Here is an 18,153-nt window from a genome sequence, read left to right as displayed (position 1 = left end):
GTCACTCCTCTGCTGGTAGTTCAGCCACATGCAAGAAGACCCAAGACAGGCAGATGATATTCCAGCACCTGCACCTGGTGAAATGCTCTCATTCTCACTGCTCATCAGAGACTGGGGGTTTCTCAAACTCATAAGTGATGAAATAACAATTTAGCTATAGAAACCCCTTTCCTTAGGCATTAGCAGTAAGACTAACCCTTTACTAGCTGGACAACCAGCATTTGTTTTTGTTTATGTCATAAAGCAACATTTTGTTAAAAAAAAAACCCCAAAAAAATTAAGAATCAGGTTCTTAGGTCTTAATTAAGGCACAGAATGGGACCCTAAATGTAACAGTTTCAGACTGTTTTACTTTGTCAATGTGCCTTTGTGATGTCATCAGTTATTGTGACATCAGCTAGCTTTGTGACATCACACACTTGATTGGTCAGAAATGTTCTATTACATTGTTGCATTACCAGAGGTAGAAAAAGGAAGTGATGCTTCATGTGATGCTCATAGAAAGGTTTTTATAGGGTGGTTAATGAGCCCACAGATATGGTCTAAACATTTGTTAGCACATATAAAAACCTCAGCTCAAAAATAATTATTAAAACTCGTTCAATTGCAAACAGTTTTTAGGAATAAGACAGCATCATCATATTTCACGAGCTCACCATCCCAACAGGATTACTGTTGTGAGTAATCATCAATCTCTATTCATCTTTTCTGAATGAAAGAAAATAAGAGAAAAAGTGCAAACAATTAAAAAAAAAAAAGCAAAACACTGATGCAACTGAGTTTGGACAGTAGAAAGGTTGCCTCCGGAGGAGTTTAGGGAGACAAAAAGAGAGAAAACATGCTAAATAATTGCAATCAATAGTCATTGTATCACGGACAGGAACAGTGGCAATCCTTACCTCAACTCTTATCTGAGCAACCAGGAAATCAATGTGCAGAAACCACTCTGGGCCAGGAAATCATTTCACTACACAATCGCACAGGCTCTAGCCAATGGCAAAGGAGATCTGGCAATGATTGATGACATCATAATGTACTGTAGCCTCACAGAAATTTCAGCTCCTGTTAAAAATGAAACAATTTTTAACATGGAAAGCAAAATCTCGGGGCTTGGATGTTGTCTCAGAATATTTCATAAATGCAGTGTCAAGCTCCAGGGTCAGTGGGACAATTGCCAGAAAGTTCAAAGGCAAGGAAGAATGCTTTATATCCTCTTGGCTCTGAACTGACTCAGACTGCAGCTATCCCAGGAGTGGGGCCAGGGTGGCATCCCCCATAGGCTGGGGTGGTCAACTCCTCCTGGACAGACACAAACAGGTCTGGTTTTCAGGCTGTCCACAATGAACATATATGAGATAGGCTTGCATGCAAAATGCCTCCCTTGTATGCAAATTTATCTCATGCATATTCATTGTGGACAGCCTGAAAACCAGACTTGTTTGTGGCTCTTGAGGACCAGAGTTGGCTCCCCCAGCCCATAGGCATGACCCCCCACCTCCTTCTCCCAGAGACAGCATTAAATTGACCTTAATAGAAACAGAACAAGCTGTGCGATTTAAAAGCATCAGTCTGACATTAGGGAGAGAGAAAGCCTTTATGATGAGGTCTGATGTTGGGGGGACAGTGAATTGTGTGATGTAAGGGACAATGTTAAGTCTCTGATCAGGGAGAGAGAGCTCTGTGATGCAACAGACAGCTCCAGTCAGGGGTCAGGGACAGACGGCAAACCATGTTTCTGCAGTTGTTGCAAGAGTCCTGGAAAATGCCACCAATCTGTAGCGATGTTCCAAGCACAACATGCGGGCTCCAAGATATGCGAGGAGTTTATCTGGGTCAGGAGAGATGCGGGGCTGTTAATCTTCCTGACAGAGAGAAGCTGCTTTGCTTGTGTGTGAGAGAGAGAAAGGACTCCCGTGTGTTTGTGCAGTGGCTAATAAAGGCAAAGGGATAGGCAGGAAGAGAGAGAGAGAGAGAGACACTCACCCAGCTAGAGAGGGACAAGAGAGAGAGAGACACTCACCCAGCTAGAGAGGGACAAACATACCAGGAGAGAGAGATGGACAGAAAATCAAAATATGCACAAAGGAAAAAAAGTACGAGAACGAAATGGCAGAGCACCACAACCTGGTGCCCTGCTCTCCCCTCCGGGAGGAGAAACTTGGAAAGGGTAGCGGTGCAGAGCCGATCGCAGCCCGAGCTTTCCCCCCTGGGGCGTTAGCTGGCAGGGAGTGTGGGGCTCCTTCCCGGGAACTGAATCTCTGTGACCGGGAGGAGAGAAACGTGTGCCCTACTGAAGTCACTGCAGAAGCAGCTGAAGGTGAGCTGGGGGGAGGGGGAGGGAAGGGGGTGATAAATCCGGAGTGCGACTTCTCCCCACCCCCAGGAAGGAGAGCGAGAAAGCAGCTCAGCGGCAGCGGCAGTGGCAGTGGCGTTGCCTGCCCGTGAGCTCACGTTTTCTTCTGGCAGCGGCTCGGCCTGGGTCCTAAGTTTGTTCAGAGCGCCGCCTGCCTCGGGCACGGCCGTCGCCACCGCCGGGCAGGGCCGGGGGAGGCCGGCGGCAATGCCTCTCCCTGGTCGGTTCAGAGCAGCGGCTTTGGGAACTTTTCGCTCGCTGCTCCGTTCGCGGCCAGAAATTGGCCGGGGTGCAGCTCCTCCTCCTCCAGTCAACGGGGGGCGGGGGGCGATGCAGGACTGCAGGCTTGGCTGGGGGTGACCCCGGCACAGCCGAAGACGGGACTCGGAAGCAGGGCAAAGCAAAAGCAAAAGAAAAAAATGGTTTTTAATAATAAAAAAAAAAAGCAGTAAAAAGACAAGAAATAAAATCGATAAAGGACAAATAAAGGTACAAGGGAGCCCCCCAAACCCCGTGCTGCTCCTTTGAAGCGTCTTAACCCAAGGGGACCGCTCCCATCTGCCTCTTTATACCGCGCCCAGGCCTCCAACCATTCACAGACGCAGCCAAGCTCGGCGGAGCCTCCTGACTGGGTTTGTCCTGCGTGACCTTGCAGGGGCCCGGGGCTGATGCCTGCGCTGCTCTGCTCGCCCGGCTCTAAGCGCCTTTACTTGGGGGGGGGGCTCATGCACGACAAACTTCCCTCCCCCCGAACTGCTGGACGGAGCGTGCAAGGCGCGCTGTAAAGCTCCTCGGTGACGTCATCCTCCGCTGTAGCGCTGGCCGGGTCCGTATGCAAATGAGCCCTCCAGGCCGCACCTTTCCTCGTGCCCGGGCCTCAGCTGGGGCCCAGCAGGAGACTTTTCTGGGTTTTGTTGGGTTTTTTTTCCCCAGTCTCCCCGCTTGTGCTAGGGGAACCCGATCCCTATTTTTCGGCAGACGATCTGAGCGGTATTAGAGAGGCCGAGCCGGCCAACCCAAACGGACCGAGTTGGTCCGTGTCAGCAGGCGAGCCTGGGGGAGCAGGCTCCGGGAAAAGGGGGTGCATTGGGGACACAAATAATTCATGCTGACATCTGCACAGCCAGTGGGAGGTTTTTCTCTCACTGCTTGCAGCCACCTGGAAGCGTTTGAGTCACGGCTTTGAAATGCTATCAAGCGTGAGGGCGAATTTTAAAGGTCTGCTGGAAAGTCATGCCAGCAATGCATCATGGCGGGTCCCAGGCACAGCAGACTTCAGCACATGCATGGATCCAGCGTGTGTGTGTGAGGCCCAGGGGGGCTTCAGCGCACCCCCCCCCCGGGAAGCCAGAACAGCAGCCTGACCACACACCCAAGCCAGGCAGGCTCTGCTCGTCCAGAGCCAAGCTGGCAGGAAACATTGATGGCACAGAATATATTTATTGCTATTTGCTGTGGAGTTACCAGCGAAGAGGCAGGAGTTAAATCTAATATATATAAATTTTTAATAGGCTTGGAAAATAAAATAAAATATATGCAAGCAAGGGAATACATCTTGCTTGGAAAGGCTTGAGAAGTATCTCACATCTCCTAACAATTAGTTCTAACCTTCTCAGTCCTACAAGTTACAGAATAAATAGAGGGGAGCAATTACAGTAAATGCAACCATGAGAAAAATATTACTCTTCCTGTGAATAAATCAAAAAGCATAACACAAAAGAAAAGGTACTAATCATAAATACCTGGGGAAGATGAATCTAATACACTACAAGCTTAAATTAAGTAAACTCTTGAGACTCAATAACATTCCTACAATCCCCAAAGTGAGACAAAACTTTTCCTCCAGTCAGTTATTGAAACAGAGAATCTGACGGCAAATAAAGACAGCAACATCCATCTAGCTTGGCCAATTTTCTTCCTTTCGCAGTGTCGCAGCTCCAGTTATCTCTGGCTTTACCTTCACAACTAAGGCACCTCTGCTTATCCCAGGTTTTACCCCTTCCTACCTTCATATTAAGGCTTCTCTGCTTGTCCCAGGCTTTACACTTCCCACCCCCGCACTGACTCCTCTCTAATTATCCCAGGTTTTACCCTTCCTACCCCTGCACTAAGGCTCCTCTGCTTATCCCATGGTTTATCCTTCCTACTCCCACACTAAGGCTCCTCTGCCTATCTCAGGCTTTACCCTTCCTAGCATTGCTCTAAGGCTCCTCTGCTTATCCCATGGTTTACTCTTCCTACCCCCACACTAACTCCTCTGCTTATCCCATGTGTATCCTTCCTACCCCCACACTAATGCTCCTCTGCTTATCCCATGGTTTATCCTTCCTACCCCCACACTAAGGCTCCTCTGCTTATCCCATGGTTTATCCTCCTACCCCCGCAGTAAGGCTCCTCTGCTTATCCCATGGTTTACCCTTCCTTCCCCTGCACTAAGGCTCCTCTGCTTATCCCATGGTTTATCCTTCCTACCCCCGCACTAAGGCTCCTCTGCTTATCCCATGGTTTATCCTCCTACCCCTGCAGTAAGGCTCCTCTGCTTATCCCATGGTTTATCCTTCCTACCCGCACACTAATGCTCCTCTGCTTATCCCATGGTTTACCCTTCCTAGCCCGGCACTAAGGCTCCTCTGCTTATCCCATGGTTTACCCTTCCTTCCCCTGCACTAAGGCTCCTCTGCTTATCCCATGGTTTACCCTTCCTTCCCCTGCACTAAGGCTCCTCTGCTTATCCCATGGTTTATCCTTCCTTCCCCTGCACTAAGGCTCCTCTGCTTATCCCATGGTTTATCCTTCCTACCCCCGCACTAAGGCTCCTCTGCTTATCCCATGGTTTACCCTTCCTTCCCCTGCACTAAGGCTCCTCTGCTTATCCCATGGTTTATCCTTCCTACCCCCGCACTAAGGCTCCTCTGCTTATCCCATGGTTTACCCTTCCTTCCCCCGCACTAAGGCTCCTCTGCTTATCCCATGGTTTATCCTCCTACCCCCGCAGTAAGGCTCCTCTGCTTATCCCATGGTTTACCCTTCCTTCCCCTGCACTAAGGCTCCTCTGCTTATCCCATGGTTTACCCTTCCTACCCCCGCACTAAGGCTCCTCTGCTTATCCCATGGTTTATCCTTCCTACCCCCGCACTAAGGCTCCTCTGCTTATCCCATGGTTTACCCTTCCTTCCCCTGCACTAAGGCTCCTCTGCTTATCCCATGGTTTATCCTTCCTACCCCCGCACTAAGGCTCCTCTGCTTATCCCATGGTTTATCCTTCCTACCCCCGCAGTAAGGCGTCTCTGCTTATCCCAGGCTTTCTTGAACTCTGTTATGGTTTTTGCTTCCACCAATTCCACTGAGAGGCAGCTCCATGCATTCACCGTCCTCTCTGTGAAGAACGCATTTCTGATGTTTCTCCCCAGTTTGCTCCCTTGGAGTCCCTTAATCATCACCTTCTGTTCTGAAACTTCCTTTTCCCCGAAAACATTTACTTCTTGCACATTGCTTATGCTTTTGAATGTTTCCGTTCGTTCCCACCTCTCCTGTATAGTACACAAAGCCTCATTTCCTTAGGGCCTGTGGTGCAGGCTCTGTGTGCTTTTTTGTTGGTCTTTCTCTGTCTATCCTTTTGGGGGTGCGGCCTCCAGGACTGGACATAAGGCTCCAGGTGAGATCTCGCCGATGACCTGGACAGAGGCGTTATCACCTCCTTCTTTCTACTGCATATACCCAGGGCCCCTGGTCTTCCAGGATTCAGCAAACCCAGAGAGAGGTCCCCCCCCCCCCCCACTATGCAATTCACCCCTCCCCCGGTGGATGAGGTGGCAGGAGGAGGAGGGCAGCGGCACATCAGGCCATGCTTCCTTACCCTGCTGCTTTAAGCCATGAGGTTGTGAGTCCTTGCACCGGGCCTGGGAAGCAGAGTAAGCAGACATTGCCTGATCTGCTGCCTCTGTCGCCCAATTTGCAGGGGACATTGCCTGGCGGGGGGGACGGGACACAAAGTTAAACATGGCACTGGAATCCTGGAGGAACGTGGAGCCAGAGGGTGATTGTTCCTATTTTATTTTTCTGGGAGGGGGAGGGAAAAAGGATGAGCCTTTGGGATAAGGGGGATGAGAGATGCCATCTGGGAGGGGGAGAGGAAGGGAGAGAAAGAACTAGGCCTGGAGGGATGGGGGCATAAGTGAGTGAGGGTGGGAGTGGAGGAAGAGTGAGTAAGGGGATCTCGATGGCTGTGAGGAGAGGGTGAGTGAGTGAGAGAGGGGTGCTGGATGGGACTAGAGGGGAGGGAAGGAGTAAGGGAGCAGGGAGGCAAGCGTGAGTGATGGCATCAGGGATTGCAAGGAGAGGGAGAGTTGTGGAGGGTGAGAGTAAGTGAGGAGAGGGAACATGAGTAAGGGGTGCAGGAGGGATTGGGGTGGAGTGAGTGAGGGGATCAGAGAGGAAGCAGGAGAGGATGTGAGTTAGGGGATTGGAAGGGGTGCAGGAGGGATTGGGGTGGAGTGAATTAGGGGATCAGAGAGGAAGCAGGAGAGGATGTGAGTTAGGGGATTGGAAGGGGTGCAGAGGGGGTTGGTGAGTGAGGGGATCAGAGAGGAAGAAGGAGATGATGTGAGTTAGGGGATTGGAAGGGATGCAGGGGGGGTGCAGGAGGGATTGAGGTGGAGTGAATTAGGGGATCAGAGAGGAAGCAGGAGAGGATGTGAGTTAGGGGATTGGAAGGGGTGCAGGAGGGATTGGGGTGGAGTGAATTAGGGGATCAGAGAGGAAGCAGGAGAGGATGTGAGTTAGGGGATTGGAAGGGATGCAGGGGGGGTTGGTGAGTGAGGAGATCAGAGGGGCTGTGGGATGTAGTGAAGGAGGAGATTGGGGGGGGGGGGAATGTTTGGAGAGACAGTGAGTGAGAGGTGTGGGAAGGGGTGTGGGGTCTGAGGGAGGGAGCATCGATGTCTGAGGAGTGCTGGAAGATTCTTTCTCCCTTTCCTCTTCCTGGAATCCCCTTTTCTTTTCTGGTCTCCCTTCTCTGTACAGTTTCTAATTCTGCTGTATCTTCCTTGAGATGCGGTGGCCAGAACTGCACACAGTACTCAAGATGTGGTCACACCATGGATCAATACGGAGGCATTATTTTATTTTCCATTCCTTTCCTAATGATACCTAATATTCTCTTTGCTTTTTCTGACCGCCGCCTCACACTAGGCCATGGATTTCAAAGTATTCTCTGCAGTGACTCCAAGGGGCTTTTCCCGGGTGTTGATTCTTAATATGAGGTTTTCTAACAGGAAATCAGAGTCCTGGGACAGGAGGCACTGTCCTAGCGTGGACTGGTAACTTGCTTGGACCAGAGCTTGTCAGTATATTTATAAAAGATCTGGAAAAGACGGAGATGAGTGAGGGGATCACATTCGCAGATGACACAAAATTGTTCAGCGTTATCAAATCAAATTGTGAGGAACTGCAAGACTGGGGGATTGGACACATAAACGGCAGCCGACATTTCACGTGGACCAGTGCGAAGCGACGCTGCACGTAGGGAAGAACGATCCAAAATCTAGACACATCCGAGTAAACTCTCGTCTTTTACCTCCAAAAATAAAATGTCTCACCTCTGAGGAAACATCATTCACAAGCGTTTTTTAATATTTCTGATACAATTGAGACGAGCAATATTGCCCTCTCTCCGTGGAGAGACGCATCGGTCCAAGCTGCCATTAAAGTATTTGCTAAGATCTGTTCCTCGGGCACAGCCTGCTCTCTGCCAATGCTCGTCCCTTCCTCCGTCTTCTTCACCGGGAGGGGGAAAAGCTCTCAGCATAGCAGGGAAGATTTCACCTGTGATTTGCAGCATCTCTGGGAATAACCTTTGAGCCCCAGAGACAGTGGTTCCCTCCAGGAAAATCAGGAAATCTAAGATTTCCAGCTTTCCTCGCGTTTCCCAGATTTTCTTATTTCTTCTATAGGTGGTGGCATCGTCCCCAGACCAAAGTATCAGAAAGAGTTTTTGTAAGTTCGAGCCCGCGGCTTCTTCACGCTCCCCATAGTATCAGACTGAGAAGTAAATGTAACTTCCACGTTATTTATCTTTCTTTGAACTGAACTCATCTTGTGAGGCGAGCCATCAAGGTCTGTGCGTAATCTCTGACCTGGCGGGGCATGGGCTCGTCCTGAGGCGGGGGTCTCTTCTCAGCGCCTTGGTCTGAACCAATCATTGTATTGCCCCTGGTAGCATCCACCAGATGGGCGAGCAGGAGGTTCAACGTTACCCTAAGTGGCACCTCTCTCTCTCCCTCTCTCTCTGGCACCTCACAGTTTGCAATTGATGCAGCCAATGCTGACACATTTGTTGCCCCAGTTGATTCTCCAGAGCCATCTCCATCCACTATGAAGAAGTCAGAAACCAAGAAGCCCTCACTCAGGGATATAGAGAAGGTGACTGCAGAAAAAGACCAGGTGTCCCTTTTACTCTGCCCAGTTGTTCCTGTCTGCACTGCTAAGGATATACGCCAGTTGCATAGGACGACTGCTTGTAAGATAGTTCCTCTTATCCAGGACAGTCGTAGTAGTCTTGTTCTTTGCTATCTCAGGCAGATGAGCCTACAAGATGTAAAGTGTCTCAGCACCCAGAGGGTTGGAGATGCTAAACCCTGAGGAGTCAGTCCTTATTGCCCAATAATGCAGTGGCAGGTTTTAGTGATTCCTTGGACACCATCCAAAGCTGAAAAGCACATTAAAGGAATTTTTCCATGGCTGGGGAAATTCTAATTTTACCTTTTTTCTTAACTATCCTGTTGTAAATTAAGCAAAAAAAAAAACCAAAACCCACCTCCTAAACACAAGCTTGTGAAACCTTTACTAAACTGTTATCTCATGTTTGTAAAATATAACCCACAAGGCTGACAGTTACGATCCCAGCGCTGCATCTTGCTTGTGTGATGTGCAATCTCACTGCAGACAGGTAGGAGTACATTTTCCCAGATCCAAGGGCGCATGGTACTAAACATTTTCCCATAGACTCCAAATGGGATAAACCCTTTAGCACTGGTCTCCAACCCTGTCCTGGGGACTCACCAGCCAGTCGGGTTTTCAGGATATCCACAGTGAATATGCATGAGAGAAAATTTGCATGTTATGGAGGCAGTGCATGCAAATGTCCTCTCATGCATATTCACTGTGGGTATCCTGAAAACCCGCCTGGCTGGTGGGCCCCCCAGGACAGGGTTGGGGGACCACTGCTTTAGTACATCAGGCCCTTAGTCGTGTGTTTTTGTGGGTAAAAATGCCGTTAATGCTCGCAGGCTGGCCATCACGGGGACGTTTGACAGCAGTCAAGCCGCAGGGACCGGCCTGCGAGCCCTCTGCCTGGGCGACATGTTTCCGGCCACATGTGCCAGAGGGGGAAAAGGAGGCGGGCTACCGCAGAATCGGCGCATGCCAGGGCGTTTTGTGCCTCCTTTCGCTTCGGCTATCTGGCCTAGGGCAGCTCGTCTCTTCTGTGCCAGCTCTGGCGCGCCTGCCTCTACCACTGCCTTACCCCGTTCTGCAGGAAACGCCCTTAGACAGGACAGGGAGGGTGGAGCTGACCTCAGAGACCTCGTCCTCTTATTATCAGGAACTCTTGGGAATCCCTTCTTGGACTCAGAGTCAAGACTTTCCTAACCCTGAAGGCCTGGGAATCCCTTTCAGGATAGGAGGCTCCCTCCAGCACCTCTTACGTGAGAGAGAAATATCCCCATCAAGCACAGTCTCGGAGGCCTGAAGAAGGACCCTGGACCATGAGGGCCCAGGACTGCTGTCAAATGCATGACACCTCCGACTGGAGAGTGAACACCTCTTTTTACCACTCCTGTTCCACCTTGAGATCACCGCATCTCATTCAGAATTTGCAGATGCTACTCTAGTAAGGCAGTTTTGGGACTCTCTTACACCTGTAATGTCTCTTCCGTTCCCTCCCACTATCACAAGGGAGGCACCATCCTAAACACACGACTTACCTTCCTGAATTTCAGTGGCATCACGGTCTACTGTACCCACTTGTAACTCACCTCGAGCTTGTGTCTGGAACCCCTAAAATCCAAATCCAAATTGCCCTCTTAAATATATTTCCCCCACATTATCCACGCCCATAGACTTCAAGGGTATCAGCCTCTTAAATATTTCTTCCCCGTATCATTTATCGTCATGGGTTTCAGTGATATCACATTCCTAAATATCTTCCCATCATCACACACCTCCGTAGATATAAATGGCCTCACCCTCAGATATCTCTTCTTCCCAGAGTCTTCAATGGCAAGTTCAGCCTCTCTCTGGTTGGCTCTTGCACCTACTCCTATTCCCTAACGTCCTATGTTGCCCGGTCCTTTAAATCCTCATATGATTGTAAAATTATCCAGTGAGGGTGATTGCCCATCCTCGGTAGACCGGAGATCTCGCTAACAGTCAATGAATCTTTGTTTGAGGCAGTAGTGCCTTCCTGCTCCATGCAAAACTGACAAAATAGGAGCCCAGCCCTCTTACCAGCCAGGCCTTTCCTTAAATTCTGCTTCAAGAACTGTGACAGCTGTGAGAAAGACAGCGGAGGGCTATCACCGCCGGCCAAATCCCTCTTACTGACTCTGCTTCTTCTGCAGCTGCAGAATTGTATCTCTCTGATCCATCTCGTAGACCCGTGCGCCTTCCCTGTCTTCTGCTGCTCCCTAGATGACCACGGCAGTCCTCCTCGCACCTCTAGTCCTATCTTCATATGGCCCCTTTCCTGTTTCCCTGCACTTATTGTAAGCTGAAATGCAGACATAAGAGGGATTGGACTAGAAATCTGATTGCCTTGAGACCAGCTTGGTGGAGGCGTAATATCAAATGTTTACACCTAGAGAATTCTAGAGTATGGGTGAGGAGCCGCTCCCGCTCCTATCTCAAGAGAGAGCAGTCATTTGGAACTTAGAACCTGGTCAGCAGGGCTGCAGCCGTCCGGCTCCTCTTCCTCCTTCGCTCCGTCAACAGAGGCAGACAGTTGGCAGTGAGTGACGGATGCAGAGGAGGACGACCAAAATGATAAAGGGACTGGAACAGCTCCCCTACGATGAGAGGGTGCACAGGTTAGGGCTCTTCAGTTTGGCAAAAAAGTCAGCGGGACATGATAGACGTCTATAAAACCATGAGTGGGGTGGACAGAGAGTTTACCCTTTAAAAATACGCATGAAGGTAGCAACCAACAGATTTAAACAAATGGTAGAAAGAACTTTTTTCACTGTGTGCACAGTCATGCTGTGGGATCTGTTGGCAGAAGATGTGGTCAAGGCGACTAGCATAGCGGGGTTTAAAAGAGGCTTGGACCAGTTCCTGGAGGAAAACAGCATCAACGCCACATTATTGGCCAGGGAGACTAGAGAAAGCCATCGCTATCCCTGGGAGCCAGTAAGAGGAATTCGATCTACTTTATGAGACCTGTCGGGTACTGGCCACTGTCGGAGACAGGATGCTGGGCTGGACGGGACCTGGGTCTGACCCAGGAGGGGGAGGAGCCACAGCCCTGCCACATTCTAAATTCCAAAGTCATTCAGCACCTTAGGACCCTTCTAAAAAGTGCCGGTGCGGTTCTTCTGCTTTACTGTACGAAGGGGCTGAGCTCCTACTCATGATAACTTTAAATTTAGTCCTGAGTAGGAGGTGCTGCTGCACTAAAAATACAATTGCATCTCCCTTTCTGTAACTTCGAAGTGTGCGTCCTTCTGCCTCTCCCACACTGGCAAATGCGAGCGCGTTGTCTGAGCCGCGCCGCGACCTTCGTCACCATCGTCTTGCTTATGTCATGCCAGTCCAATAATAAAACGAACACCTCAAGCATTCCTGAGCCATCCCCGCATCACTTCCCCTTCACGTTAAAAGCCTCCCAGCTGCCCCCAGCATTCCATCTTCTGGCGAATGTTGCAGTTCCCATAATGCACCTGATCCCAAACTTTCCGTCGGGAACCACGTCTGAGAAACACTGGGCCCATCAAAATTGCAAATGAGTGGGCAATTTGCAAAGTGCCCTCGCGGGATAAAGTAGCCCCTGTCACATGATACGGGCACATAACGACAGCCTCCATTTTTCAAAATGGCAGCCGCCGAGTGGAAGGGGCGGGGGGCGTCACTCCTGCGTCCCCACTAGACCACCAGGCAGGATTTGGCGAGTCGGGGGTGGGGGAGTCAGCAGGTTGGGCTAGGGTGGACAGTGAGGGTTCCAGCTCCCTGGGGGGTATTTTTTAACAAAGGGGAGGGGCCTGTGACCAGGGTTTTAGTTTCTTAAATATTACTTTTGCTGGGGGAACAGCCTTCTCCGGGGGGGTGGAAGAGAACAGGGGTTCTCCGGAAATCCCTGGCTTGCGCTATTTGTCAGGGGGACCGGTGTGCACTATTTGCAAACAGTGACACAAAAAATGATACAAAAAAAATTACTAAATTTTGTGAGGTTTTTTTTTTTCTCTCTTTAGTTTCAAAAAATGCTATGAGATGTTTCAAATGACCGCACATCCCTAAAAAGCAGTGCCCAGGACACTATTACATGTTTCAATGCAAAACAGCCAATGCTTATTAATAATACATAAAAACAGAAGCCAGAGGGGCGCAGAAGAGCCCCTCATCCGCTGGTCATGTTAGGGGAGGTCAGATCTGCACCTGCATGCGTGCCAGGGGATAAAGCCAGAACAGGCTCCCTCTCTTCAGGGCAGGACTGCACACAGCCCGCAGGGCCTTACTGCTAGCGAGTGTTTGTGTTTCAGATTTGTACAAAATAGGCAGCAGCCGGAGCTCTTATTACTGGTGCAAAGCAAGGACTTTCTCAGGGATTAGCTTTTTGTGCATCCTCCAAGCAGAGACCTTTACATTGCAAATTTGGGGAGGAAAGAAATCACTGGGTGTGAGAGCTGACTCCACTCTAATCTATAAGCGGCTGGCTCCCAGTGACCTCCTCATGCCCCTGGCTGTATGGCAGATCGGGAATGTTGGAAACAATATCCTGAGCACGGTTTAATTATTATTTCTTTTTTGCATAATTTCTGCTTTTGTCAGGGATTTCCTGACACTCGTGCTGCTGGGAGCTGTTGGACATCTACTCGAGTTGACTTCTAATATGTTCTGTGATTTTCCTCCTGCTAGAAATCCTGTGCTAGCTTTATATGTTTATTTTAAAAGATGCAGCTCCTTTTCAGACCTTAAAAGAGCCGTCCTTCCTGCACCGGCAGCAGGAAGTCCCAGGGTCCAGTCGCAGGAGCCTGAGAATTGTGTTCCCGAGTAGACCCGGTCTATTCCCAGCAGCAGGAACAGCCTGAGGGATCGGCAAGCTGATCCGGTCCTGGTTTTAGTACACTCGGGATGTGGTACTGCTTTTCCCAAGGCAGTGGTTCCCAAATCTGCTCTATTGACCTCACAGTCAACTGGGTTTTCAGGATATCCACAGTGAATATGCATGAGATCAATTTGTATGCATTGGAGACTCAGTATATGCAAATTGATCTCATGCATATTCACCATTGATGTCCTGACAACCCACTTGCTTAGTGGGGGTTACCAGGTCAGATTTGGAAAGGAAATCAGAATTTACAAGAATGCAGAGTTGGGTTATACAAGGGCTGGATCAGCCTTGCTGGAAACTCTGTGCACCAGGGTTGATCCTAGGGCAGTGTGGGCACCGCCTTCCCTCCCACTGAGATGGACCTCTCCATACTGAGGTCTGTGATATCACCTGACCCATTGGAAATGATGTTGAGAGCAATTGCACGGATTCAGTCCCATCAAACCCTGAGACAGCTCTGCCTCCCATCTTCATTCCTCAATCCCCACCCTTCACCCTTCCCAATTCTTATATTCCCCCTCCGTAGTCCCCACTGTCTCTCTAGCCTCCCAGGATCCCCTCTCTCTCTCTCTCCCCTCCTCTAGCAGGGACGCAGACCTGGCAGTCGGATGCCTCTGTGCGCTCCTGCTGCAGGAGGGGGACAGAAGAAAAAAACCCTGCCGGCCGCACTCTCTTGCTGGCTGGGCTGTTAATGGGGCCGGTGCCGCCTCTCACCTTGGTGACTCCCGAGAGCTATGGGAAACACCATGATCGGAGCCCTTCGGCCCTGCCTAGGCTGCCTCAGGGGGAAGGGAGTGTGGCACCAGCCTTAGCTTTTGATTTGAATCCCGGGTCCAGGGGCAGACTTACAGGCTTAACATGGTGATAGGGGGTTCCCCAGAGCGTGGGGCCTGAGGTATTTGCCCCCTCACCCCAAGGATAGCCCTGCTCTGAGCCAGGTGATTGCACTCGGCCCTTGCGCTCCTGCAGGGCAGCAGACAAGCTGACATCCTCACTTCTGCTGCTGGCGAGAAGACTGGGTGGGCGCAGGTAATTTTAAGGGTTGTCAGCGGCCTCCATTCTTTTTTCGGGACAGGCTAATCCAGTCCTGGTTTTACTCCTGGGTTGTTTGTTTTTTAAGGAAAATCAGAACTACAAATCCATACCCTCAGGATAATAAAATCAGGTCCTATCCCAAAATGTTTGAGCAACCCTGCTGATTTTACCGGCCTATTGCTTTTTTAAACATTTTTTTTAACATTCCAAAATGTTGCCCCTACTTTTCAGGACTGTGACATTTTCCCCCCCCCCGGGACCATTTTATGGCTTGATGTACAATTCACCGGGACGGACTTGCTGCTGTAGTCGGAGCACCTCTGCCGCCGATCCCAAGGGTCTGGATCGGTCGTGCACCGTAAAAACGGTGCCAGGGTTACGGCCGCGCTTCCCCGACGGCTCCGAGTCAGGGAAGCCGGGACCAGATCATTGTGAAGCGCCGCAGTATCGAACCCTGAGAGCCCGGAGTAGGAGATGCTCTTAGGCAACCAAGGTGCCTGGCGGGTGCGGCTGGCTCTCTTCTCACGATGCTTCTCACCATCTCTTCCTCTCGTTTTTTTTTTTCCCCCTCCTTTAGGCTCCACGCGAGACGCCGTCCGGCTCCTGCTGCTGCTCCTGCTGCTCTCCTGCCAACAGGGGGCTGCCAGCTGCCCCAGCCTCTGCACCTGCTACTTCTCCCCGCCCACCGTCAGCTGCCAGTCCCACAACTTCTCCCGGGTGCCGCTGGGGATCCCCGTCAACGCGCAGCGCATCTTCTTGCAGAACAACCTCATCCGGGACCTGCGGGCGGGCACCTTCAGCCCCCACATTGTCATGCTCTGGCTCTACTCCAACAACATCTCCTCCATCCAGCCCGGCGCCTTCCGCGAGCTGCGCGGCCTGGAGGAGCTGGACCTGGGCGACAATCGCCACCTGCGCACCCTGGACCCCGAGACCTTCCGCGGCCTGGCGAGGCTCCAGTCCTTGCACCTGTACCGCTGCCAGCTCAGCAGCCTGCCCAGTGCCCTCTTCCAAAACCTCTTCAGCCTCCAGTACCTCTACCTGCAGGACAACTACCTCCTCTACCTGCAGGTAATAGGCGACCGCTATCTCTGCACCGAATGTCCTGGCTCTTACTGATAACAGGCAGTGGTTAGAAATTGTGACCTTAGACCAAGAGGGGTTTTTTGGCCCATAATCTAGTTAAAATCTCCAGAACATCTCGGTCCTGCCCCACAGAAACCCCCCCCCCCGTTCTTCTAGTCCTGAGACTCGAGAAGCTTTCTTCTCCTTCCCTAACTAATCATTCTCTCCTTTAATTGCTTGTGGACAGATTGTGTGGCTTTTAGCTTCTTACCAGACACTCACTTCAATCCCACAAAATCCAGCTCAGGCTGAGCAGTTAAGAGCAGATAATGAAAGATGGAAGAAGGCCCTGGCTGCTTCAGACCAGCCACTTCCATCCGTAGCCCCATCCTCTCGTCACCCTCCCCAGCCTATAATAATGTAAGAGCTGAGGGCAGGAGGGATTTAACTGCCTCCACCTTCCTTATTCTCTGTTTGACTTTGTCTCGCACAATCTCCTTGTGTGTTTGGCCTATGCACTCTCTCACTTTTCTTCTGCACTTTCTCTCTGCCCTCCATTTCTAATGTTCTCTCTCACACAATTTGCTCGCCTATTACTCTCTGTCTCTCGCTTATTCATTTTCTTTTAATCCATTGCTCTCTTACCTCATCTTTGCCTTCCTCTTTCCTCATGGCTCTCTCTCTCTCTCTCTTTCTCACAGGACGACCTCTTTGTGGATCTCTCAAACCTCACCCACCTCTTCCTGCACGGCAACCGGATCCGGGTCCTCTCCGAGAACGTGTTCCGGGGTCTCACCAGGCTCGACCGCCTCCTGCTCCACATGAACCGCATCCACCTGATCCACCGCTGGGCCTTCCGCGACCTCTACAAGGTCACCATCCTCTACCTTTTCAACAACTCCCTGCCGGCGCTGTCCGGGGACACCATGTCCGACCTCCCGTCCCTGGAGTTCCTGCGCCTCAACAACAACCCCTGGGCCTGCGACTGCCGGGCGCGCTCCCTCTGGAGCTGGTTCCAGCAGTTCCGGGTCTCCAGCTCCGAGGTCTCCTGTGTGGCGCCCGCTGACCGCAAGGGCATGGATCTGCGCTTTCTGCCGGAGTCCGACTTTCTCTCCTGCCCCTTGGGTAACCCCAACCAGGTTCGAACCAGCACCTTCAGCACCAAAACCAGATGGAAGCCAATAGGGCCAGGCAACGGCAACGAGGTTGGCAAGGCAAGCGGCAACGGCTCCTTGAACAATCTGTACGGGTTGGCGGATGGCAGAACTGGCACTGGGGAGCCCAAGCCCTCCTCCTTTTATAAGGATTTACAGTCCAATGACATTTACAGCCCCAAGTATGACTCCCCAACAGAGGAGGAGGATTACTGGGCCGGTTACGGCAGTGAGGACGGGCGCCTGAGGGAGAACTGTATCGGGCTGGACTGTCCCCTCAATGCTAATAATGCCGGGGCCCCCCGGGGCCGGGGCCCCGGGTGCCTCTATCTAGCAGTGCTACTTCATGTCTGGCTCCTCCTCCTGCGGCCCCGGGACCTTTGACCTTTTTCTAACGATCGGCGACCGCTCCTGCCTTGCCCACCGGACACTAATTGGATGGCGGTGGGGCGGAGCCTAGAGGCCAGGGCCCGTAGATTTGGTTGGGGTCAGGGTGTGGCTTCTCAGAGCCGGTGCTGGGATGGACCCCGGGGGGATGGGGGACAGGAGCATCCTGCCCTTTCTCTGCGGGATCAAAGCAAAGTTTTAAATGGAAACAAATTAAATGCAAATATTTTCTAAAAAGAAACAAAATGAAATGCATATAAATATAAATATATATATATATATATATAAATAGTAAGAACTCTTGTTTCAGGCACTTTCTGTAAGCCGGTACTCTGAGTATTTTTTATTTACGCCGATTCTGACAGAACTGTTTCTTGACATACCTGTGACACGTGAACAGCGCAATCACGGATAAGGGCGCGTCATTATTCCATGGACCTTTTGTTACAGTAGGATTATAATAGGGGTAGATTATGAAAGCTCTTTAACGGGGACTCCCACTGACTCTAGAGCCCTGGACAGGAGACGCACCCTCTGTTTACAGGACCCTCTTCAATAGGGGCACGCGCCATAATGCTAGGGAGACACCCTGCTTACGAGAGTGGCTCTTATAGGGGCACTGTTTATTTATTTATTTGTTTGTTTGTTTTTACGAGCGCTCCCATTTTATACCATTGTATTCCCTCGCCCCATTTTCCTTCTGTGGAAACCCCCCTCCCCCCCTCTCTCAGGATTGCTCAAGTCAGACGAGAACGTGTGCACTTTAATCTGCAGTAACTGGAACCGTTAATAATAAAATATTCCCTTTGGCTTTATTTTTAACTTCTGAGCCATGAACT

General features: G+C 50.8%; 1 protein-coding gene and 1 long non-coding RNA gene across 4 annotated transcripts in view; one reads left to right on the top strand and one right to left on the bottom strand.

Annotated features, from left to right (window-relative positions):
• Positions 1 to 2,792, bottom strand: part of LOC115074905 — a 14,837-nt gene extending 12,045 nt beyond the window's left edge. Inside the window, exons 1-3 of one of the 2 annotated variants that reach the window (XR_003852367.1) lie at positions 2,452 to 2,792; positions 900 to 1,062; positions 657 to 708 (exon numbers count right to left, since the gene is read on the bottom strand). This is a non-coding gene — a long non-coding RNA (uncharacterized LOC115074905). The remainder of the gene's footprint in view (positions 1 to 656; positions 709 to 899; positions 1,063 to 2,451) is intronic. The other variant, XR_003852366.1, reaches the window with a different exon arrangement.
• RTN4RL2 (reticulon 4 receptor like 2) overlaps positions 1 to 18,153 on the top strand; it is a 22,163-nt gene extending 4,010 nt beyond the window's left edge. Inside the window, exons 1-3 of one of the 2 annotated variants that reach the window (XM_029574864.1) lie at positions 2,017 to 2,317; positions 15,286 to 15,779; positions 16,475 to 18,153. In XM_029574864.1, coding sequence (XP_029430724.1) covers positions 2,107 to 2,317; positions 15,286 to 15,779; positions 16,475 to 17,311 — 1,542 coding nt within the window. In that variant the 5' untranslated portion in view covers positions 2,017 to 2,106 and the 3' untranslated portion in view covers positions 17,312 to 18,153. Of the gene's footprint in view, positions 1 to 2,016; positions 2,318 to 15,285; positions 15,780 to 16,474 lie in introns of those variants that run through there. The other variant, XM_029574865.1, reaches the window with a different exon arrangement.

The sequence above is a fragment of the Rhinatrema bivittatum genome, chromosome 13, assembly GCF_901001135.1.
Source record: "Rhinatrema bivittatum chromosome 13, aRhiBiv1.1, whole genome shotgun sequence".
Lineage (NCBI taxonomy): Eukaryota > Metazoa > Chordata > Amphibia > Gymnophiona > Rhinatrematidae > Rhinatrema > Rhinatrema bivittatum.
This window is presented reverse-complemented; position numbering and strand designations above follow the sequence as displayed.